Source organism: Culex quinquefasciatus, chromosome 2, assembly GCF_015732765.1.
Source record: "Culex quinquefasciatus strain JHB chromosome 2, VPISU_Cqui_1.0_pri_paternal, whole genome shotgun sequence".
Classification (NCBI taxonomy): Eukaryota; Metazoa; Arthropoda; class Insecta; order Diptera; family Culicidae; genus Culex; species Culex quinquefasciatus.
Genome location: NC_051862.1, coordinates 71317944 through 71342551, shown reverse-complemented (window position 1 = coordinate 71342551; position 24608 = coordinate 71317944). Strand labels below are relative to the sequence as shown.

At 39.3% G+C, this 24608-nt stretch overlaps 1 protein-coding gene across 8 annotated transcripts in view; it reads left to right on the top strand.

Annotated features, from left to right (window-relative positions):
- LOC6040777 (hexokinase type 2) overlaps positions 1–24608 on the top strand; it is a 48777-nt gene that overhangs the window by 19175 nt on the left and 4994 nt on the right. For 3 of the 8 annotated variants that reach the window (XM_038256958.1, XM_038256957.1, XM_038256951.1), the window contains 4 exons: positions 17658–17820; positions 20754–20938; positions 21000–21173; positions 21889–21897. In XM_038256958.1, coding sequence (XP_038112886.1) covers positions 17658–17820; positions 20754–20938; positions 21000–21173; positions 21889–21897 — 531 coding nt within the window. Of the gene's footprint in view, positions 1–11688; positions 12085–17205; positions 17255–17657; positions 17821–20753; positions 20939–20999; positions 21174–21515; positions 21616–21888; positions 21898–24608 lie in introns of those variants that run through there. The other 5 variants (XM_038256955.1, XM_038256959.1, XM_038256953.1 and 2 more) reach the window with 5 other exon arrangements.

Sequence of the window (24608 nt, the reverse complement as noted above, 5' to 3'; positions counted from 1 at the left end):
CTCAAGCGATCATAAACCCATTAAAGTGGAATCTCCCCGGGTCAAAACGACCTTAATTGGTTCGCTTTGCGGTGTCCTTCACGACCAACTAGAAACGGATTTCGAAGCGGCTACAATTCCGGGTAGCTTCCAGTTTGATTCCCTCAGGGATGCACTAGTATCAGAAAGATTACCCCACCGCAAAAGTTAAACAAAGAAGTATCGGCGATAATCAGAATGGGGCGTGGCACGATATCACTCAACAGCCCTAGTGCACCGGCTTCATTAGTGGCCAGTTGCCGCGTAAAAGTTACATCTTCAAGGTCACCCACTTCACACACAGTTCCTCAGGGAGCCGAGTATAAAAGTATACTTTCACTCATACACCTCGCGCATTTAAACACGACGCCGATCTACTTCTAGTAGTTAACCAATACCAGCTTTATCCGCTGGCGATACGCGCATGTATCGATCAGCGATCGGTTTCATCGGCGTGTTTACTGCGTAGTTCACGATTCTTCCGGTTTGTCCAGGCGGACGTCCTTTGATCGCCACGAACCAGATATCGCCGACCGGCCAAGCCGCACACCTTTCGGCCTTGAGACCGTCATACCGGAAAGCTCGCGCGTCTCAACCTACAGGTTCGATCAGGACAGAACAGTTGACAGACGCCTCCGGGTTGGCCCGAAGCAAAACAGCGTCAGCAAAAAATATTGTAGGAATGTACCGCTGATTGTTCCGAGTTCAACCTGTTTGCTGGTGGAAGAACTCGCAGTCGGACGAACCCCCAACCTATACAAATGTGTATACAACAGTCGAAGATCCGATTACCGTTCGATCGCTGAATGTTGAGCGACGACGACTGACGGTTGGGTTGGCGTCCTTGAATTACTAATCTGCGATACCTGGTAGTCACGCTACCGCACGAGACAACAGTGCGCTGTGGTAGAATCGGACAATACCTGTACGACGACGCAGCGGTACGGTTGGTCGGTTTCAGCAACCACCCCGCCACCAACCGAGGAGCCACATATTTCGGCTAAAGGTTAACCAGTGCAACTCAAAAGTGAAACTACCGGTTTCGGCGTTGACGAACAGAACTGCTCGACTTTCGGCCAGCGATCTTAATTGATGAAGCACCTTCTCGAGCAATGAAAACACACTAAAAACAATAAGCGAGCGTTTAACTACGAGCGGTTCAATGACTGAGCTGACCCCTCCGCCCGGGGCAGCAAACCAGGTCATGTACGAGGCGAACACTAATTGAGGTCGGTCTCTTTCTCGTCGGGATGGCAAACATAATTGAAGATGATTGATCGTTACCGGAGCCAACTGTCGTCGACTATATGAGGGTGGAACATCTTCATTCAAATGTTGAACCGGTTCGTAATCGTAGATTTTGGGCTGATACGATGGTTGTTTGACTTTAGACGTCAAGAAGTTGGCAAATCGCGTGACCGGCAGTGATTCAGCACTCTGCACGTCGTGGACGTGCGGTGCGATGCCACCCGACGTGATATAATTAATATTCTGGGGAGTTAGCGTTCGTTCAGTTTAATGATGAAATGGCTGGTTTTTAAAGTTTAGCGGTTTAACCAATGATTATGGCTTGCTCTTCATGACAAATTAGGTATCAACCTGCTCCCCTGGGTCTCGTGGCGCAGGGGTAGCGGCTTCGGCTGCCGATCCCGATGATGCTATGAGACGCGGGTTCGATTCCCGCCGTATCCACTGAGCTTCTATCGGATGGTGAAGTAAAACGTCGGTCCCGGTTTCTCCTGTCTCGTCAGAGGCGCTGGAGCAGAAATCCCACGTTAGAGGAAGGCCATGCCCCGGGGGGCGTAGTGCCAATAGTTTCGTTTTCTGCTCCCCAATTAGAACTAGAAATTTATCGATTCTCAACCATCCAAAATGATGTTCTTTAAAAAAAGTGTTTGGTGATGCTTTTTTCCAAGTGTTGGCTTTAAAACATACCTCTTTCCGCTATCCATAATTCGACATAAGTACTCGTGCTGGCTTGTCGTTTGTCGCTTTCGAAATCCCGAAAAAACGCATTTCAATGTTTGACCTTGTGTAAACAAAAACTACTGTAAACAATAACAAACACGTTTTGTTTGGCAAACCGTTTTGTGAATTGTGCCGAAGTTTGAATGAATTTGGTTACTGGAGTTCCGAGTTATTGTTGAAAATGTTTAAAGTAGTCGGGCATTGACATGTGACAAAACGTCCTCAGCCTAAATTCCTTTTGGCCAATTGTCGCACCTGCATGGTGTGATGGCACTATAAGATCACAACTACCTTCTTATGTAAAGTGATAATATTGCACGGGGGTTTTACGGTTTTTTTTGAATATCTCAGAAATGAAATCGAATTTGAGGATATGTAAAGGTCAAAAGGTGGTAATATCACATCTGGGAAGGGGTTCATTTTTTATGTCGGAAATTGTTCAATTCGACCTCTGAAAATGTGTAATTTTACCAATTTTCTAAGATAGTGTCACTTTTTCAGTCCAAAATGAAGTAAAATTACATCATAAAATAGGGAGCAACACCAAAATCCCTTCTTAGAACAAAGTTTCATGAAAATTGTTAAGTTTTACCTTCTTCTGAGCTTGAAAAACTGAACTAGAAAATTCTAATAGTCTTTTGATTTGCAATCGTCAAAGCAATATGTGCGCAGAGAGCTGAACGCAATTAATTCATTTATGAACCTTGAACTTTGCATCAAAGGTCAATGGAGTCACGTGGTGTTTCAAACGATGTCCATTCATTATTGTCGATTCCGGCCGATGAATGAATGGCTGTCACACCACCTACGACGCTACCAATAAGTTACACAGTACAACCCTTTGAACGTGACAATTGAGCTCATCTGTAATCGTCCGTTCGTCATATCTTCGAACGTTGCGAAATAGCTCGCGAAATCACCCATACCTTTCGTCACTCGACTGTCGGCGCCGCCAGTCGTCGGCTTGCGTCATTCAGCGGTTTCCAGGAAAGTGTCGACGCAAAAGTATCCACTTTCGTAAATTTATCAATTGCAACTGGCTCCCTCATTCACCGCCAATTACCGATTCAAACTGCGTTTGTAATGCAATCTTGTAAAAAAAATAAATCCTGTTTTAACCAGTTTCCGATTGAGGTTATGTCTGCAGGAGCATTCCTTTGGGCAATCTCGAACCAGAAAAAGGTGGGCGTCTGGGTTTTCCAATCCTCCTCACCGGGACCATTCGACCTCCACCAAGAAATTCCTTACAAAAAAAAAGAATCCCAGCGAGAGTTGGTCTTTATCGTTGATCTTTAATCTCTTCAGTTCTGACAGACGAGCGAGGGGTGGTGGAGCACCCCCTCCGTTTTATGACGTCAAAGCGGTGCTCTTGAAACTGCCGACAAAGCTGTGTGTGTGTGTGGATAAAAGCTCGCTCACAAACGCACCAATACAGACGCAAATGGGGAGCTTTTGTCGTTTCTATGTGTTTGTTAGTTTGTGAATTAATGTGCGTGTGAGAGTACTTGCCCTTCATTGATCACATTCGAGACAAACACGTGGAGGCTGATAAAGTGTGGTTGTGATGGTTTGTTTATATGTGCGCATGTCCCGATTTGAGTAAACAACGGTGACGTTCTGTCAGAAATCTGACACTTGGTTGTTTGTTAACGTTAGATGTACTGAAGTATCATGCGTTTCCATTGCTGTCACAGCTCAAAAAGCAGTACACACTCAAGTAAAATTACCAAAAAATAACAAAGCTACGTCAACATTCTAATAAAATCAAAACAACCTTAGATCATCCCAAAGGACCATCAAATGAGCCATTCACCGGTCAAGTTAATTTTAGTCAGCCACATCCGCTCTGTCTTTCCCCGAGCTCACGAAAATCGAATTTGAAAAGCGACTTGAGAATGAAAACTTTTAGCTTGTGAAGGAAACACAAAAAAAAACAACAACCACAGACACACGGACGGCTCATATCGTGTTCGTGAGCTCGTGCACGTCGGATGACGTGCCTCCATTCTGGGCGACCAATCGTGACGCTAGAGGCTCGTCGCCTTCGTCGGTGTCGGTGTCGGTCGGTTGTAGTGGCGGTTTTCCTCGTGGGCGTCAATGGGCGAGCTCTCCCTCTCTCTCTCTCTCGCGAGGTGTTTGTGTAGTGGTGAAGGGTTTTGAAACTGTATTTTTGTTGTTTTTTTTTATCCGGCTTCGATGTAATAACAAGATTGTGTGGGCGGATGAGGACGGATTCTTTTTTAATCGGGCAAAAGAAAGCAACTGTGTGGTGTGTGGGTGCAATATTGGAAGAAAATAATACACAAATAAAATGACTGGCACAAAAAGAGCTGGATAATGATGTAGTATGCCCTTGCCTTTTGATGATGAGATTGATGTTCTTTTTGAGGGCGCACATAATGATTAACTTATTAAATTTGGTGAAAAAGGGTCAATCCAACCATAATCTGATCTGATCTGATCTGACTTCTGACTAATAAATGTAAAAACAACTAAAACTCAAACTTTTAAATTCAAATACAATTAAGATTTACGTCAGTTCGATTTTTAGGTTAGAAATTTGATAGTCCACGTGTATTCTATATATTATTTTACATATTTTAGATTTTTCGTTGGGAAATGTGTGTGCGTGAGCGCAGTTTATGCAAAAAAAAAGTTTATGCAAAAAGTTGCAAAAAGAAGATTTTTTCAGCACGAGTTGAACAATACAGTTTCAGTACGAGTACTGAGAAAAATCAAGTTTGGAACGAGTTCCATAAAACATTTTTTTTTTTGCAATTCAGAAAACACCCTTTGCATGGAATCGTAAGTCAAATGTCCAAGTATTTAGTCAATCCACCGTTTAAATCAAAAAAATGTTGAGAAGTATTTCTTACAAGTGCTGAAATGTTCTATTTTTCACATCCATTTTAATGCTTAAAAATTTGTTTTGAGAATGACAGGAGAAGTCAGTAATTATACGACGGAATTGCAAAAATGTAGTTTTGAAGTACCATGCGTTTCCTTGACGTCATCGAAAGCTTTTCTTGTACCGTCATCTGGGGTGAAACGGGACACATGGGGCGAATTGGGACAGCTGTTTTATCCTTGTTACTGCACAATGTTTGGATATTTTTTATTAGTTTCAGATAGAGCAGACACAAAACAACAACAATAGTGCACGTTCTCCAAAAATCAAGCTTTAAAGTGCTCTAAAAACTGCTGTTCCTATTCAGACTGTAGTCCTTTTTTTAAATCGTTTCCTCTTTTAAATCCCATTAAAATGATAACGCCTAGCTGCTGACAGAAATGATGTGAATCTGTATCGGTAGAACAAACAAAATATCAAGCTGAACAATGTAAATGGGCCAATGTCGAAGAATAAACAAAGAATCGATCCTGCTCACGTCAGTTGATGTTTACATTAGAGGCAGGATAGACTCTTTGTTAACACTTCAACTGACGTGATCAGGATAGACTCTTTGTTTATTCTTCGACATTGGCCCATTTACATTGTTTTGCTTGATATTTCTGAGCAGTTAGAATCTGTTAGAATAAGAGGAGCTTGATTTTTAAAGAATGAATCCGTAGCGTTTATACCCGAAACTTGATTTGTTCAAATCTGAACGGAAATGTACCAAAAAAAGATTTTAACATTTGAATTTAAATTTTTCGGTTACGGTTATCTTGCTAAAAGATTATTTAACTAGAAACTTACAAAAATACACGAAAATATTTTACAATTTGTTTTCAGTTCCTTTTTAATCCTTGTTTTTGGAACATTTTCGAGGGAGCGAAACTCAACTTCAAATATAAAAGAAAAAACTAACTTAATCCACCTATGTGGTTGGAGCCTTCCTCACTTATTACCAACAATGGCTGTTATAATGGAATTGTACAAAAATTTCATCAATTTTTAAGATCCGGAATAAAAAAGTACATAAATATCACTTAAGTGGCCATATCTCGAGACAGGGTTGCCAGATCTTTAATGTTTTAGACTTGTTGGAAAGGTCTTTTGATAACCCAACCAACGATGGGTTGGATGGTGGATCCGGACGTAGTTTACATACATTTAAGTGAGATCCGGCATCCAAAAAGTACATCAATATCACTTAAGTGGACATATCTCGAGACAGGGTTGCCAGATCTTCAATGTTTTGGACTCGTTGGAAAGGTCTTTTGATAACCCAACCAACGATGGGTTGGATGGTGGATCCGGACGTAGTTTACATACATTTAAGTGAGATCCGGCATCCAAAAAGTACATCAATATCACTTAAGTGGACATATCTCGAGACAGGGTTGCCAGATCTTCAATGTTTTGGACTCGTTGGAAAGGTCTTTTGATAATCTAACCAACGATGGGTCGGATGATGGACCTGGACATAGTTTACATACATTTAAGTGAGATCCGGATATATGTTAAAACACATTTTTATACATAACTTTTGAACTACTTATCGAAATTTCAATCTGTATAAAACTCGATCTATGGGACCCTAAACCAAGTCGAATGCAACAAGTTCGGGTCAAATCGGTTCAGCCAGTGCCGAGAAACATGAGCTAGTTTGTTGGTCACATACATACATACACACACACATACACACACACATACACACACACATACACACACACATACACACAGACATTTGTTCAGTTTTCGATTCTGAGTCGATATGTATACATGAAGGTGGGTCTACGACGTTTTTATGCAAAGTTCATTTTTAGAGCAGGATTATAGCCTTACCTCAGTGAGGAAGGCAAAAATGCAACAGCCTAATTTGCATGACACATTCCTTGTAAATGAAATCCCCTTTATTTATTTCCAACTCAAGCTCAACCGTGTATTGGTGGCCTCATTTCATGACTCAAATATGAAGCTGAGAACAAAAAAAAAACAACACCAAAGTGAACACAACTTAAAAACTCATCCTTCATATGTTATTCAAAAGCAACGACCCGAAACCGGCCAAAAACCGCTTCGCGGTGCTCGATCGTCATTCGACATTTTCCGACTTTCCCGGCTTTCCCACTTCACGTCAACTCTGAAACCTACACACAGCCACACTAGAGAGAAGCGAAGCGAAGCTCTATTTTTATACTGGTGTAAACGTTTTGACTGTCAGTTGAGCACACAAAAGAAAAGAAAAAGGAAAGTTCGTGGAAAATCGAACCCCCTTGAATGATGGTATCTGTTATTTTATCTTTTGGGTAAGGAAGGAGATAAAAAATTGAATTAGTTTTACAAACGATATACTTTTTTGCAAAAAAAGTTTTAAACTCAAAAAACGATTCTCTTAAAAATACAAAAAAAAAACAATTTTTCGTCAAACACATGCCAAGTGGGTGTAAAAAAGGTGAACTTTGAAAGTGTTTTTGTTTACCGGGCTTCCCGCCAATGACGTACATTTGACGTCATTGCGCCGAAGAGATGTGATGGACGATTACGCTCATTAACGTTGCCGCTAATCACCAATATCGGACTCTTCTGCAGTAGTGTTGTTTTTTTGATAATTTCTGAAAACAAAAAAATATTCTTGACTTGATATTCACAACAAATTGAAGAAAATAAACTTTAAAGTAAAATAAGTAAATAAAAATAAATGTAAAACTCATTATGGAGACCAATCAAGAGACCAATCCAATCAACAAAATTTTTTTTCGGAAGGTCACCCTAACGTAGCAAATTATTTTCATAACATCACGTTCTACTCTTGTTTACTGCATCGGTTACTCCACGGTTTTAATGAAAAAATAACGTGAATCATTTGCCTTAACGCTACAAAAATGTGACAAAAGCCACGTTTTTTTTGCAGTGATAGCGAATCTCATTCAAACCCGGTGTATAAGTCGCAACAACAAAATACTTTGCACTGCAAAAAAACAGCGTAGTTCCCGCTGGAATCAGTCCATGTTATTTTTCCCGCTCGACGATTTGTTTACTAACGACTCGGTATTGTTTACCCACATCCTAGTGCTTTCCATGGAGTGACAAGTGACACACACACGAACGTGTCACTATAATGGTATGGTGTGGCGATTTGTTGGCAAACTTTGTGCCTGCTTTTTTTTTCTTGTCGTCCGTGATAAGACATCGTTGGCGACTACTAATCAGCAAACACTCACTTGTATGTATACCTCAACCACCGGTGCCGTTGTGGGCCAGAGGCCAAAGGTGACCCACCTGGCACTCAACGTGACTTTGGGGACGCGCTCTGATAAGGGGAATAGTATGCACCAGCTTCATGGTGTTTTATTCATCACGGTGTATGAAGTGCAATTAAACGAAATAATCCATTCGTTAAGTTAGGTAATCGATTCGATGTAGAAACTTGGACAAGGCATTTAGATATCGCTTAACTACATTTTTGAGATTTTACATTTTTTTTAACATTTTTAAGGTACGGACAATCCAGACAACAGATGAATATACTCAAACCCCGATGGTTTGACACTAACTGTTGTCAAACGAATGGGGTCACTTTTTAGTTTGACACCCCTTTTACACGGAGTTCACACACACTACCAAACGTTTGCTTTGATAGTGTGCGTGAGCGCCGTGTAAAAAGTGACAGTTCGTCACGTTTTAGTTTGACTTTGACCAACCAATGGGGTACAAACTAAAAAAGCATGTTGTGTTAACATATTTTGAATAAAGTTCACTTTCAATGAACAGCACAAGGTTTTGCTTTGCAACGGTAACTTTAAAACCAAAACAAATTGAAATTGACAGTTCGTCTTTTTACGATGAATCAATTATGGTCTCCATGAAACAAACTGTCAAAGAAGAAACAGTCTGTCAAAAAAACCAAAGGCGAAGCTTATTTTTCAAAATTGATTTAAAATTCCATGACCGTATAAAAAAACTATTCCGCTTAGAACAACACACTTAACCGTTTATCAATAAAATGAGCTGATCAAACATTAGTTTAATGGTGCACATCAACCAGAGCTTTTGAACCAAGATTTTTGTAACAGATATTTTAGTATCATCAAAGCTACGCGAGCTATCGATATAATTTTTGATTCATTCCTTATAGTACTGTCTACAAAATAATTTACAACAAAATTTGACTATTTTTAACATTTAATATACAGATTATTGCAGGATTGGGTCTGTGTAAAACAATGTTGGAGTAACAAACAAACAAACAAACTCGCACTTTTTTTGTGTTTGACTGTTTGACAAGCTCACAAACAAAGCCAAATGTATGCAGGCTGACGTTTCTGCAAACAAATTCAGGCAAACTGCCAAATTGTCAAAAAGTTTGTTTGTTTGTTTGTCGTAGTCTCAACACTCCTGCAGACCCGATCCTAAATAAAATTCTTGATAAAATTAAAAGTGATGTTTATGCGTTGATTTTTTTTTGTTTTTGTGTTTTTGTTCAATAATATAACTGCAATAAATTAAACGTCATTTTTTCAAGACTCACATCAATTTGACTAACTTAATCCACCTATGTGGTTGGAGCCTTCCTCACTTATTACCAACAATGGTTGATATGATGGAATTGTTCAAAAATTTCATCTATTTTTTAGATGCGGAATAAAAAAGTACATAAATATCACTTAAGTGGCCATACCTCGAGACAGGGTTGCCAGATCATCAATGTTTTGGACTCTTTGGAAAGGTCTTTTGATAACTTAACCAACGATGGGTCGGATGATGGATCCGGACATAGTTTACATACATTTAAATGAGATCCGGCTTCAAAAAAGTACATAAATGTCACTTAAGTGGACATATCTCGAGACAGGGTTGCCAGATCATCAATGTTTTGGACTCTTTGGAAAGGTCTTTTGATAACTTAAACAACGATGGGTCGGATGATTGATCCGGACATAGTTTACATACATTTAAGTGAGATCCGGCTTCAAAAAAGTACATAAATGTTACTTAAGTGGACATATCTCGACACAGGGTTGCCAGATCATCAATGTTTTGGACTCTTTCGAAAGGTCTTTTGATAACTTAACCAACGATGGGTCGGATGATGGATCCAGACATAGTTTACATACATTTAAGTGAGATCCAGCTTCAAAAAAGTACATAAATGTCACTTAAGTGACCATATCTCGAGACGGGGTTGCCAGATCTTCAATTTTTTGAACTCATTGGAAAGGATTTTTGATAACCTAACCAACGATGGGTCGGATGGTGGATCCGGACATAGTTTACATACATTTAAATGAGATCTAGCTTCAAAAAAGTACATATATGTCTTTTAAGTGGCCATATCTCGAGGCAGGGTTGCCAGATCTTCAATGTTTTGGACTCGTTGGAAAGATCTTTTGATAATCTAATCAACGATGGGTCGGATGATGGACCCGGACTTAGTTTACATACATTTAAGTGAGTGATCTGGCTTTCAAAAAGTACATCTGATTTGTTTGTGGCCATATCTTGAGACAGGGTTGCCAGATCTTCAATGTTTCAGGCTCGTTTGAAAGGTCTTTTGATAACCTAAACAACGATGGGTCAGATGATGAACCCGGACATAGTTTTCATACATTTAAGTGAGATCCGGATATATGTGAAAACACAATTTTATACATAACTTTTGAATTACTTATCGAAACTTCAATCTGTATAAAACTCGATCTATGGGACCCTAAACCAAGTCGAATGCAACAGGTTCGGGACAAACTGGTTCAGCCAGTGCCGAGAAACATGAGCTACACACATACACACAGACATTTGTTCAGATTCTGAGTCGATATGTATACATGAAGGTGGGTCTACGACGTTTTTATACAAAGTTCATTTTTAGAGCAGGATTATAGCCTTACCTCGGTGTGGAAGGCAAAAAGACACAGAGTATCCCAGTCACGAGTCACTCGTGCTCTGGGTAACTCTATTTTTGGCATACCATTCGCTTCCTTCCCATTGCTTTGGTTGGACTTTGCGCCAGATCCATCGCTCAGAATTTTGAGCGTCACACAACCGTCAACAACAACAAAACCGAGTGCGCCATCACCGTTACTGAGGTGTGTGTTTGTAATCAAACGCGAGATGCAAAGTACATACTTTGAAAAATTTAAACACAAACTGTCGAACAACTCAGTCGGGAGCGTCATTTGCGTTTTACGTCAGAGTCCAGGAAAAATAAATATTTACATCCGCTGCGCTCGCCGCAGCAGGGGTTCCGAAAAACCGGTTATCAGTAGCAGGTCGGTCCCCAATTAAGTATGTTTCGGTATACCATGCCTCACTAAACCGCTAATAGCGGGGGCCACCGCCGTCGATACGTAATTACATGTAGCGAGTACGCAGCAATTTCTGTGCATGTGCAAGTGTATCGACACCCGATCGGCACCACATCTAATCAAAACAGACCCGTCGACATTCTCCGGCGTACACGACATCCCGACGAGCTCGCGCTCTCTCCGGCTCGGTCTCTATATATATAAGTACGATTCCGAAGTGGCTCCGAAGATCATTCGATTAGACCGCGTCTTGGAGAATTGTCGTGTGTGTTTATTTAGTGGTACAAAAAAGGCAGAGTACACTAAAACCCCCGATTACGCTCAGGCGTTACGCTTTGTATTTCGTCGATTTCTCTGAAACGACGCAACATTTTTGCAATCTTTTTAAAGCAATTTATACGTCTTGTGCAGATCTACAAATTGATTTCAAAAGAATTTAGAAACATTACACTGTTTTCGAGAAATCAACCTAACAAAAAGCGTAACGCCTGAGCGTAATCGGGGGTTTTAGTGTAATAACTTGTTGACGACCGGCACAGGACTGTAGACTCAGGGTGTCAAGATCTACCCCAACGTGTCCGGTAGGAACTGGACGAAGCTGGTCCGCGATAGTGTGGTTGTTGATACGGTGTGTTAGGTTAGGAAAGCAAACCGGCTTCGTTGGTTTTGCAGTGCATTTACAGTTGGACCTTCGCGAGGACTGCATCGTATTACCGGTGGTAACCAGACATTGTGATTCAGTGAAGGAATTCACGCCGAAAACAGTACTGTGCTAGTGTAGCTGATAAAAACAAAGTGTTATCACACCAAGAGTAGTGGTGGTAGTGTTGAGGTACCAAAAAATCACTACCACAGTGACGGAAACACGCCGGTCTTACAATGGGAATCATCAAAGATAACTTTAGCAAGGTAAAAAGTGCCGTTGAAACCGTGACGGTGCACGATTCGCAAACCGTTGAATCATCCAATGTGATGTCACACGGCTTCGATAACGCTCGGTTATCTAGTGGGTGTAACTCGAACCAAACTTGACCGACTGATTGCCCAAAAGTAGCAATCTGAAACTTCCCAGGAAAAGCTACCAACCGTGGGTAACCTTCAGTCCTCCTTGGACTTGGATCACTGCCACTGTCTGTCGCGTCGCAATCGCCGCGAAACCATAAACAGACTCTGTTTGTAGAGAGAGGAGAGATGCTACCGTGTACAAAGTCACACTTGTTGTTGTTGTTGGAAGTCACGAGCGACATCTAATCTCACGTTGACTTGGACGCACGATGCGTAAGTCGGTACAGCTTAGCCACATCTGCCAAAGTCACTTTGCCGCCGTCATCGGTTGGATTACTGGTAATCGAGAATGCATGTGACCGGATGGTCCAGCCCAGAACTCGTGCAGCGGACATGTGCCGTGATAATTGTTACCATTGAGAACAATTAGAACTGGCTGGATGACCTGTTGCGATAGCTCTGTGTGGAGTGAGATTTGAATTTCAAGCTTAAAGGCCTCGCGCCTCCATTGAAGTAGTAATTTGCACAGCTGTTATTTATCTTAATTACTGCTTCATTTTGATTACAAAGTTATTAGTGACGTGGCATGCGGAACTATTAAAAAACAATCGTATATGACGCAAGAGAGCATCCCGTTTCACCTTAATCGTGCTCAAACGAATTGTGGATTGTACCAAACTAGACCTTTACCTAAATTTTTCAAGCGAATAGTTGAAGACTATTACACCTTTTCCTCCATTTTCTCATCATTCAAAACGGTTGCATACGTGCCCCAAGACACGCAACAGATTTCCACCGACCACCGCCGACATTGAACTTGGCCATTTCTGCCACTCGGCGTAAAATTGCATCACTGACGTGTTGCACTCTCATCATAAACTGGCGCGTATACTCTGCACCTTCATTCATCGTCGTCACGATGTCACGTTCCGAAACTGCCCGGTGCAATTAATCTTTTTTCGGAGTGCCGTTCACTACCGGTTTGCACGGAAAAAAAAGTTCAGCTATAATGCTGAAATTATGATTTTTAAAAAATGTACAAAACACTAAAAAAATCGTTAAAAATTAGGCACAAAGCTCAACCAGATATTCTGACTTTTCAAATTCCAACATCATCAATTTTTCACCGTGTATGATTGATGCCGATCACTGTGTTCGATTGCCAAAAATAAAGACTGACAGCGCCCCGCGGTCAGTTTTGCAGGGAATTACCGCTGCTGGGCGCACGTGACAGACGTCACACACCTTTTCGGTGCTAAATGTCGCGATCAACTCGTGAGCGGAATGCGACAGTGTGTTTGGGCGGTGATTGTTACTGTTTTGAAGGCCAATAGTTGAATGGCTTCAGGGTGGTTTTTTTTCGGCGTGTCTGCATGTAGCGGTGCGCTTGGACGTCGAGATTGCAATAGAAACGCCATTAATGTTTTGTTAAATTGAGGATTTTTTACTACCGGTTAGTTAGAACGGTCAAATCGCATGTGAGGATCTTAGTGTAAATTGTACTTAAAATTTAAGAACCTTCCACAATGCCATTATTGTGTTTGGAAACAAAAACTTTTTAGGTAATCTTCTTACAAATCGTTTAAAACCATTGCTGTGTTTGATTGTAAACCTTTAAGTTGCATCTGAATGAACAAAGACAATAAAAGAGTCTTAAGGAGATATTACACTACAACAAACAAACAACCAAACAAACACACTTTTTGACAGTTTGCCTGCATTTGTTTGCAGAAACGTCAACCTGCATACATTTGGCTTTGTTTGCGAATTTGCAAACACAAAAAGTGCAAGTTTGTTTGTTTGTTTAGTCTAATAGCTCTTTGAAGTGTCACCACGGAGAGCTTTCAAATCACATGGTATTTGTATCTCGATTGATAATCTATTTTAGTCCAAAAAAGCGCGTAGCAGTTGTCAAGCGCGATGAAGACTTATAACGGATAATTAATTAGGCATCGTTTGCACTACTCTTTCTGGACTACAAAAACGTGCTAGACAGCAGTGAACTAAAGATGTTTGAAAATGTTAACAACTTGTTACACAGAAAAAAACGTTGTAATCCAGCTGCGTATAAGTGGCCTGGGTGTAAACTAAATTTGGCATTATTTTATAAAATGTTATGTAATATAACACCCAGAAATATGTAGGCCATCTGTATGGAAAACTTACTTGTCCGAAATGTCAAGCTTATATCTCGGGTAAGTTTTCAAAAAGCCGTAAGAGCCACCGTGACCTCCGACACTAATATTCGTTTTCCTCCTAATTCGTTTTCGTTTTCGTTTTACGGAGCAAGGTGGGGGACGCGGCCTCAAGTCAGTCCAAGTCCGGTTTCTTGTGGAAAAAAGGGTAGTGGCCGAACTAGTATTGCATACCAAATGAACACCACCGGAAGATATAGGGGATCGGGAGGGGGAAGGTGAAAGAAAATTAGTGTAGGTGTGAGTAGTAAGAATTTGGATGATTTGAGCAGTTACGGTAATCTAAGTTTAACACTGAATAAAGAAAATCTGAAATTGTGATTCAAAGTAAGAAGGCCCGGAATAAATTAAATTATTAGTTAATTAAATAAGAAAATGTAACTAATCGGAGATCTATGCAAAAGAAACCTATGATGTATTCCAAATTTAAAGGAAATAAAAATACTAGAGAAAAAAGATGAAAACTAACTGCCGACCTGTCACGTCCGTCAATAGTCTTGTCGTACATTACAACTAGAAACAGATCTGCCAATGAAATGTTACACTTCGTTCAAATCAACTAATCATTTAAGTTCAATTATTCATCCACGGAAAACTATCTAACTTTAATCAACAACCTAAACTAAACTGTCTGAAAGTAAATTTAATCTCAAATCCCCGAATGTTTTATTATAACGCCAAATAAGGTAAAGGATCTTGTTTTTAAACCAGTCTTGCCGCTTCCAAAAACCAATAAACATAAATGAATAGTTCAAAAGTTGAACACTAGTAATTAAGACGACTATTTCATGCCATTCATTTCATTAGGGCATAGAGCTTTGCAAACAAGAGTGCATCTCTATTATACCTTATGTAAACTGTCATTTGAGTGAAGGAGACACACTCCTGTTCACAAAACCCATGCGCCCTTTTGAAATGTTAGGCTCCATTTGATCGTCAAGGCTCCAGTAGACCCTCGATTCGCAACAATGGTCGATACAACCATAATCCGAAAACCGTTAGTTCAACAGATTAACGAATTTTGTCCGATATCATCGCACTATTGATTGACCGAGACTCTATGGAAATTTTGACATATCAAAATGCTACGTAATAATATTTTTTTAAATAAATTTCAAAATCTATTCTATCCTACAATGCCTAGAAGAGGCCTCTGTTTCTGTTGTGAGTAAGCGCTGGTTTCAGAGTTCATTTTCAATTTAAAAGGGGTGGGAGACGACTAATTTGCTTCATGAACTCCTACTCGGCCTTGGGACCACCTCTTAAGACACTGATGGCTCCTAGCTAGGAATTAAACCTAGACACAGCGTCGAGGCCCGCTTCGCATGGCAAAAATGTTGGCTGGGGGGAAGTGATATTATCACGAAATTTTATTTTAAAGCCAACATTGCTAACGGCGTCGAGGTCCTTACTCATGCCCAAGGAATATTCGTTTTCCTCCTAATTGTAACAAAAATTCATTTATTTATTGTTTAAGGCACTTAAAAGGCGTGTAGATGCACAATCTTAAGCATTTTTGAAATTGGGTTTTCGCAATTAGGTCGAATACCGATGCAAAAATGTTTGTTAGCCATTGGCTCTTATGTCTTTTTGAAAATAAATCCGAGATACATGCCTTTATCCTATCTATTCTTCATCGGTCTGATAGCCGAGTGAGCTAAGGAGCCAGTCCTTACTGATGGTGCTGGGTATGAATCTCGTCGGTTGAAACTTTTTTTTGTGTTTACAAAAATGGCACATGCAGTGTATAATATTAAGAGTCTTTTTCACAAAGGTGATTTGCATGCTTTAGCCCTAAGTTCAGAAGTATGGTAATTGCAAAATTTTGATAACCCTAGAAATTCATCAAAGCAAAAAGTGCAGATTTAACCGTATTGTACTGTTTTTTTACGAATTGTGATAATGTGGATTATTATACTCCTCCACTAAGATACAATCTTGCGAAGCAGGATAAAATTTGGAATCGTGTACATATTAATTTGTGAGCTGTTTAATTATTTCCGTTACACAACTCATAGATTACAAGTTTGATAGTCTGGTAAGGCAAGCCATAGCAATGCATTATCTCAGCGTACGATTAGCAGATTACGAAACAATCAACTAGACAACTTTCTTTCTAGCATTCGTTTATTAGTGAATCTCCTTAATCAATCGACGATTAACCAAAGCCAAAACAGCGCCACTTTCCGGTGCACACTTGTCAAAACATTAAACACCCTCTCTAGAGATAATCCAAACAAAGGCAAACTGTAGGCAGCAAATATTGGACACCATCAGTGAGAACTACGTCGTAACTCAATGGGGCCCGACTCCAGAGGAACCTGCCAACCTGTAGTCGACAGTCCAGATAAGACCATTTCCGTTATCAGTCACAAGGATCGACACCCGCGAGAGGGGTCAGAACCTGGCGGCCACAAAGGCCAATCGCAAACGCAACGGACCAATCGACGAAAACGTGACAATCGCGTTTTGTCGTACAATTCTATCGCTATACTGGGTGACTGATTTGTACTTTGAACGTCAGACCTGTTTTGAAAAAAAAAAATGTGCAAATATGCAAATTCATTGAGTTTGGCAAAAAAAAAAAATAGCGGAAAGCTTATCAACAAATGGAGCGTCCAAAAGTCATTTGGCGCCAATGCTGTTTGTAAATATTGGCGCGAGTTTTGCCTCAAACTGGCAACACAACGTGGATGTTTGGCAAAAGCGTGCAATTAAGAAGCTCCAATTAGTGAGGTTCACCGGTAATTATACAGAGTTTGATATCTCTCGCAAATGACCACCCAGCGAGTGGCGCGCAATAGCTGGACATCACCTTAGTAGTTATTTGATTGTGAACCGATGCGCAGGTGTTGTCCAGAATGTCGACTTCAGAAAAGGTTATAGAAAGATTTTTGTTCCTACTGAAATCGTCTCGATGTGCCCAGCATGACAAGAAAGTTTACGCGTGACGAACGATTTCGTGATAAATTTAAAAATGTTCGCTCTAAATATAAAACACTACAGCCGTTCGAATTCTTCACTTTGAAGAGAGCAGCATTTTTTCGAGAGGATCCAACGATTTTTTTTAATGACGAAACTTATACCCACAGATTCGATGCTGGGAGAATCACGCGCTCAACCTATTTTCTCCTTCTGTTATTTACTTTACTGTATTTTTTATTTGCGGATTCAATGGGGTGATCTTCTCGGCTCTATTTACAAACATTTTTCCACGATCGCACGTCGAGAGATCAAAACCACTAATGACGATTCTTCATTCTCCAACTCTCCAACTTCCAGATCCGTGAACAATGCCAGGAGCTGATTCTGACAGACAAACAGATGGAGGAGATCATGCGGCGGGTGCTGAAGGAGATCAACAACGGTCTCCACAAAGAGACACAGCCGACGGCGGACGTCAAGTGTTTCATCACCTACGTGCAGGACCTGCCGAACGGCAAAGGTAAGAATCTGGTAGGGGGTGCAATGGAGCACCCACAGTCGAGCAGTTTTTGACAGTTCGCTCCATAAAAAATACATTGTAGAAAAAAGCAAAAACTGCTCGAATGGAAGTGCTCCATTGGAGATGAGATGAAAAGAGCTGATTGCGAAAAAATCCTAAATCTCGACAGCTAATAACTTCGCGAGAAAATATATTGAATCCTATCTTGAAGTATGTCAAATCTTCCCTCAGAATTGGGTCAAAGTGCAAAAAAACGATATTTTTGACATTTATTATTTTTACACTTTTCCTTTGTAGAGCTAGATTTTCTCTTTCGATGGCAATCTGATGAATAAAATTTAGCTAGCGCTTTTTTTAATATACACGTTTTTTTTGTTTTTAGTAGGTCTTAAAGTGCTCAGAACATCACTTTTCTCTAAAACTTAACCTTAACACTGGAACGCCCAACGCATGTCCAACTTACACGGACGCCCAAGCCTCCCAAAAAAGTTGGAACGGTAACTTCAACACGCCCGTTCTCGGGCATAACTCAACCAATCGGGACGATTCTTGTTCCCAGTGATTTCTAAGAATGTCTAGATGATCCTAAAACTTGATTTGAACAAATCTGTAATTTCTGCGACCGAAAACATCGTTCCAACTTTTTTAAACGACTGCCTCCGTGGAATTTTAGGCGTATTTTTTTTTACACGCGAAAAAAAAAGTTGGAACGATGTTTTTGATCGCAAAAATTACAGATTTGATCAAATTAAGTTCTGCAAAATTTTAGGATCATCTAGACATCCTAACATATCACTGGAAAGAAGAATCATCTTGATTGGTTGAGTTATGCCCGAGAACCATTGAGTTGAAGTTACCGTTCCAACTTTTTTGGAGCCTTGGGCGTTGGAATGTTAAATTGCTACGTTTAATAAAATGATTTTTGATGGTTATATTTTGGGTACTATTACATCTGTCAGAAAAAATGGATAAACAACCTCTGAAAATTTTGCCACATTGCTGGTGTAAAGTTAATTTTTCAGTCTAAATTGAAGTAAAATTACGTCACAAAAGAGGTAATATTCTACCTTCCAAAATTGAACCTTCCAATTTTACAGAATTTTTTACTGTAGACGCTACCAACTCTTGCTGAGTAAAAATCCGTACACTTTGCCGATATGACACCATGGTATAACAAATACTGTCAATGAATTATTTAGATAAATTAAATTTAATAAATTTGAGAATTACAAATAAATAACTGTGTCGTTTTTGCAGCTAACATATTTCACAAATTGCTATCAGAGTGCTTATGACTTGCACGTTTAAAAGTATTCATAAAATAAACCGTAATTTGAATCAAATCATCGTGTTCTTCACTTTTTTTTTTGTTAAAACGTTTAAAAGTTTACGAAATGTCAGGTCTGCTTTTACGAATAATATCGTTCTTAGTGTTTTCACGAACACTTTTCCAGAGTTTTTTTTAATGAAAAGGTCCTATAACATGTGAAACACAACAGTTTATAGGACCTTTAAATAATGTGTTAATTCAAATGTTCAAATGTTTTCACAAGTTTTAGAAAGCATTTGAAAATGGATAAATAAATTTAGTAAGGAATTTCTTATTCTAGATTTTTTTTTTGAAAGACAATAGTTCAAAAACTATAGAATAATTCACAGAAAAAAAATCATGGTAATATTACATCTGGGAAGGGGTACATCTTTTATGTCAGAAAAAATGTGTAATTTTACCTCTGGAAATGTATAATTTTACCACTTTCCATGGTGTAATGTCATTTTTTCAGTCTAAATTGAGGTAAAATTACATCATAAAAGAGGTAATATTCAACCTTCCAAAATTACAGCTTCCAAATTTACATTATTTTTTTCTGTGTTGATAATCAAGTTTGAATTAAGGAAACCCCGGAAAACTCCCTTTTTTAATCAAACACACAGGAAAATACAAATTTGTAGTTAACAAAAGCTTCGACCAAATCAAAAAAGCAATTCAATGATTAAAAAGTTGGTAAAATTCCGTAAAATTAAATTTCCGTATTATGCGTAAAATTCCCTACAAAAGTCCCGGCCTGTTAAAAATCGGCGAAGAGGTTCGAAAATCCGTATGTTAAGGAGAAAATCTGTACAGTTGGTAGCCTTTTGTGTACCCTAATTTTCAGCCAAGTCAAATGTTTCCTTTTCTCATTTGCATTAACTCTTCTGAAGATACAGGCCCGTATCCAGGGGGAGGACTTCGGGCTGAAACTGAATGTCTTCTTCGGGACCGCTGTAGGATGAGAGGCAACACTGTCATTAATTTGCTTAAATGAAATTTAACTGGTTGAGGCCGGATACATGACATTTTGATGAAAATTACATCCAAAGATGCTTTTCCGTGCATCGATAGATCGGTTTTCAAAGATTTGATTATAAATACGAGCTAGTTTGATGATCTGGCAACCTTGTAAAGGAGGAATTAAACTATGACAAACAAACCAACTCGCACTTTTTGACAGTTTGCCGGCTTTGTTTGTTTGCCTGCATTAGTTTGCAGAAACGTCAGCCTGCATATATTTTGCTTTGTTTGCGAATTTGACAACCTGTCAAACACGAAAAAGAGTGAGTTTGTTTGTGTGTTTGTCATAGTCTAATACCTCCTTAATGCTACTTTTGCTAAACAGTTTAATTTAAAACGTGCAACTGGAGAAGATTACCAATCGAATAGATCTTTCTCATGATACGAATTTTATGTATTTTGATATGCCTTTTAAAAGCAATATCGATGTTAAATTGTATCTTTGGTCTTAAAATGGCAAAAAAGATTCTTTTTTTTAATTGTATCTCATTCATCTCATGACATCGTAGCTTGGTTGGCCCGAAAACTGTTAATTATAATAGAAAAAAATCACATCGAAACTAAATAAGACGAATTTTAAATTCAATTTTGTTTTCCTCAGAAAAGGGCAAATTCCTCGCGCTCGATCTGGGCGGTACCAACTTCCGAGTACTGCTGATCCACCTCAAGGACGAGAACGACTTCGAGATGCTGTCGAAAATCTACGCCATTCCACAGAGTATTATGCTTGGCAGTGGGACGCAACTGTTTGACCACATTGCGGAGTGTTTAGCCAACTTTATGAAGGTAGGATCATTTATTTCCATAATTTTCCATTTTTTTTTACAAGTTTGCTTGCATCTTTCAGGAACATGCAGTGTACGATGAAAAACTACCTCTAGGCTTCACATTCTCATTCCCGCTGACGCAGCTCGGTCTGACCAAGGGCATGCTGGCCCGGTGGACCAAGGGTTTCAACTGCTCCGGTGTCGTCGGCGAAGACGTCGTCCAGCTGCTGAAGGATGCCATTGCCAGGCGAGGGGTGAGTTGAGTCGTTCCCAAAGCGAGTAACATCTAGCTAGCACTTAAGTCAGAGTTAGATTAAGTTAGGTCAACAAAATACCAGTGTTAGGGCGATCACATACTTACCGTATAAGAATCAGTCATGAGCGAACGATTTTTTTTCTTTCTTCTCTCTACTTTTCGCTATCACCAATTGGCGGCAATTCGAATCGACTAATCAAAAAACCATAAAAACAAAACCTCAAATCTGCAAATTACTCGGGTCGTGAATCATATAAACTACCCCGCACACCCACTCACCGTGACCATCAACCCTCGACAAATCGAAACAAATCATCCTAACCACGCGCGCTCGCTTCAGGACGTTGCAATAACTGTGATGGCAATCTTGAACGACTCGACCGGAACGCTAATGTCGTGTGCGCATAGCAATCACAATTGTAGAATTGGAGTGATAATTGGTAAGACTTTCCGCGCAAAAGTTCCAAGGCGCGCCGCAACCTCAAACAAGCCGCACTTTTTGGGAGAGGGTCAATTTCCGTGCGCGAAATTGCCCCCCTCCAATAAAGTGGCGACTGATTGGGCTTGGGTCGCGGCGGCCGAAAATTCCAAATTCTTTCAACTCTTCCCTCTTTCCCAAACCTAGAACACACTCGATCCTTTAGCAATTAGGGCGATCCCCGTGGGCAATTATCTATTTTATGTTGTTGTCGTTTTTCTTTCCCACTTTCCAGCCCCCACTAGTACGAAACAAATATTGCCAATTTTCATATTATTTTCCTACACTGATGATTTTTTTCTTCTTAGTACTAGTCTCGCATGAACTCTATCAACGACCGCATCGAGAATGTGTAACTTAAACCAGTTAGAACAGCATGCCACACCGATTCTAGCTAGCGCCAACCAATTGAGTCTCGTTGAGAAAGTCGAGCTGTCAGCAAAAAAAAACATGACCAGAACAATCAAGGTTACTTGCGCTGAACATCACTGAAATTAGTGACCCACTAAAGAAGGGGTGGCGGGATCATTTGTCATGCGATCCGCGGCCTCAATTGAGTCAAAGTGGGGGATGATGCTAAAAGCGTGGACGCCGCGTGGACACGCGTTTTGGGAGTCATTTTGCTTTAGATTACCCGTGGGAAAGTTTGGAAACACTGGAAGGAATCTGGATTGAACTGGCGTTAAAATGCTAAAATTTGATTTTGAAAAAGGATTAAAATTGACATGACGACGCTGTCGTGCTATCTTGTCGCAGGAGAATTTTGGGTCAAATTAAGTTATGAACGCAGCTCACAATGCCTCACCTTTTGACCTTCACAGATCTTCAAAATTTGATTTCAATCCTGAGATATTCAATAAAACCAAAAAATCCGTGCATTATTGTCACTTTTCATATAAAAGAAGTTTCAATTTTGTCGTGCTTTTAACTATAACTCGGTCACCAAACCTAAAGACAATGCACAGAACGGTCAACCAAACAAAACGTGTTTGTTATTGTTTACATTGCGTGCTTTCTTTTTTGTTTATTCGAGGTCAAACATTAGAACTCGTTTTTCTCAGAACGTCAAAAAGCGGCGTGTGACAAGATGGCACAAGAGCGTCAATATTATGTAGAATTTCTACATTAAAACCGGAGTTTTTTTTTTAATTCTGTTGAACTAGCGATGTCCTTGGACAGGATCGCCAAATCTTAAAATTATGACTCACTTCAAAAAAAAATCGAATGCCTATTCGTTGAATAGTATTCAAGTTCAAGTTCTGTTTTTGTCAGAATGTAAGGTTTGTTATTAAAACTCCCAAATAATCTGTTGTAATAACACAAAAAACAACAGATATTTGTTCGAAAAATAACTCAATCTGTTATCAAAGTTGATTACAAGAAAAAACTTATTTTTCACAAAATAAAGTTAAAATAGTAGTTTAAGCAACAAGTCATTTTATGGGACATTTAATGTACTTTTCGAATCTGCAATAACCCTGTGAGGTAATTTTCTTTTTTAGGACAAAAAATTTCATTTTGAGGTTACGTTTTATTTTTGTTACTTTGCAGGGTTAAATTTTAGACTGTACCAATTTTCTACAAAGTTGTAAAGCAGACAAAAATATTTTTTTTATGTGTAAACATAAGGGTTTTGCATTTCACGGTCGAGTTTTTCAAAAAACCGTAAGAGCCACCTTGACCTCCGACACTGATATTCGTTTTTCTGCAAATTGTAACAAAAAATCGTTTATAGATGAACAATCTTAAGCATTTTTGAATTGGTTTTTCGTAAGTAGGTCCAATACCGATGCACTGGCTCTTACGTCTTTTTTGAAAACAAATCCGAGATTTCGTGCTTGCCATTTCATTAGGGCACATAACTTTTTTAACCAAGAGTGTGTCCCTTTCACACCTTATCTAAACTGTCATTTGAGTGAAAGGGATACACTATTGTTTACAAAAGTTATGTCCCCTTTTGAAATGTTAGGCTCCATTTGTTCTTTACGAGTTATCAGAATTCGACGATTTTTTATTCAGGTTCTTCACGAGTTATAAGAATGTATTGCTATTATTTTCCATTATTTTGCTTGATTTAATGTAAACAAATCAAGCAAAATAATGTAAATGGACCAAAGCCGAAGTGTAAACAAACAGTCTGTCCTGCTTACGTTAGTGAATATTTACATTAGTAACGAGCAGGACAGACTCATTGTTGACACTTCGGCTTCGGCCTACCCCCCCCCCCCCCCCGGGTAACAATTTTGAAAAATTTTGGCCCTCTTTCGAAGTTTTACTCGTAAAACTCAATTGTGTGCTTTCGAAAGTATTTGGACGTTTTTTTGTAGTTCAAAACAAACTAGATACTGTCACAAATAGTGCGTCCATCCCGGGAATCCCCGGGACAAAATTCCCGGGATTTTTCCAAAACCGGGAATTCCCGAATCCCGGATTTTTTTATATTTTGTCCCGGGAATTCCCGAAATTGGAAAAAATATAAAAAATTTCTCTGGAAATTTATATTTTGTTGTTGAAATAGATGAACAACGAGAAAAAAAATATATATTTAGCATATATCCAGGGTTTTCTTTTTTTGAAAAGCTTTTATGTTTTCATATGTTTATAGGACCTATCCAAACAAAGTATCAGCATAAATTTGACTTATGAAGCAAACTTGTAATACAAAATACCGATCCGTAAATTGCCTAGCGATCTAAATATTTTGTATCAAATTTTATATATTTTTGGAAAGACTATTTATGATTTTAAATTTAATAAATAATATCATTTTAAATTATTTTTCATGAAACATTTTTGGCAAATCAAGACAAATGTATCGAATTAAGACAGCTGTTTTAGTCATTGTTTTTTGCATAATGTTTTAATTATTTTGATTGATTTCGGTTAAAACAGGAACAGAGCAAAACAATTAGTACACCGATCTCCAAATGAACTGCTCTAAAATCTACTGTACCT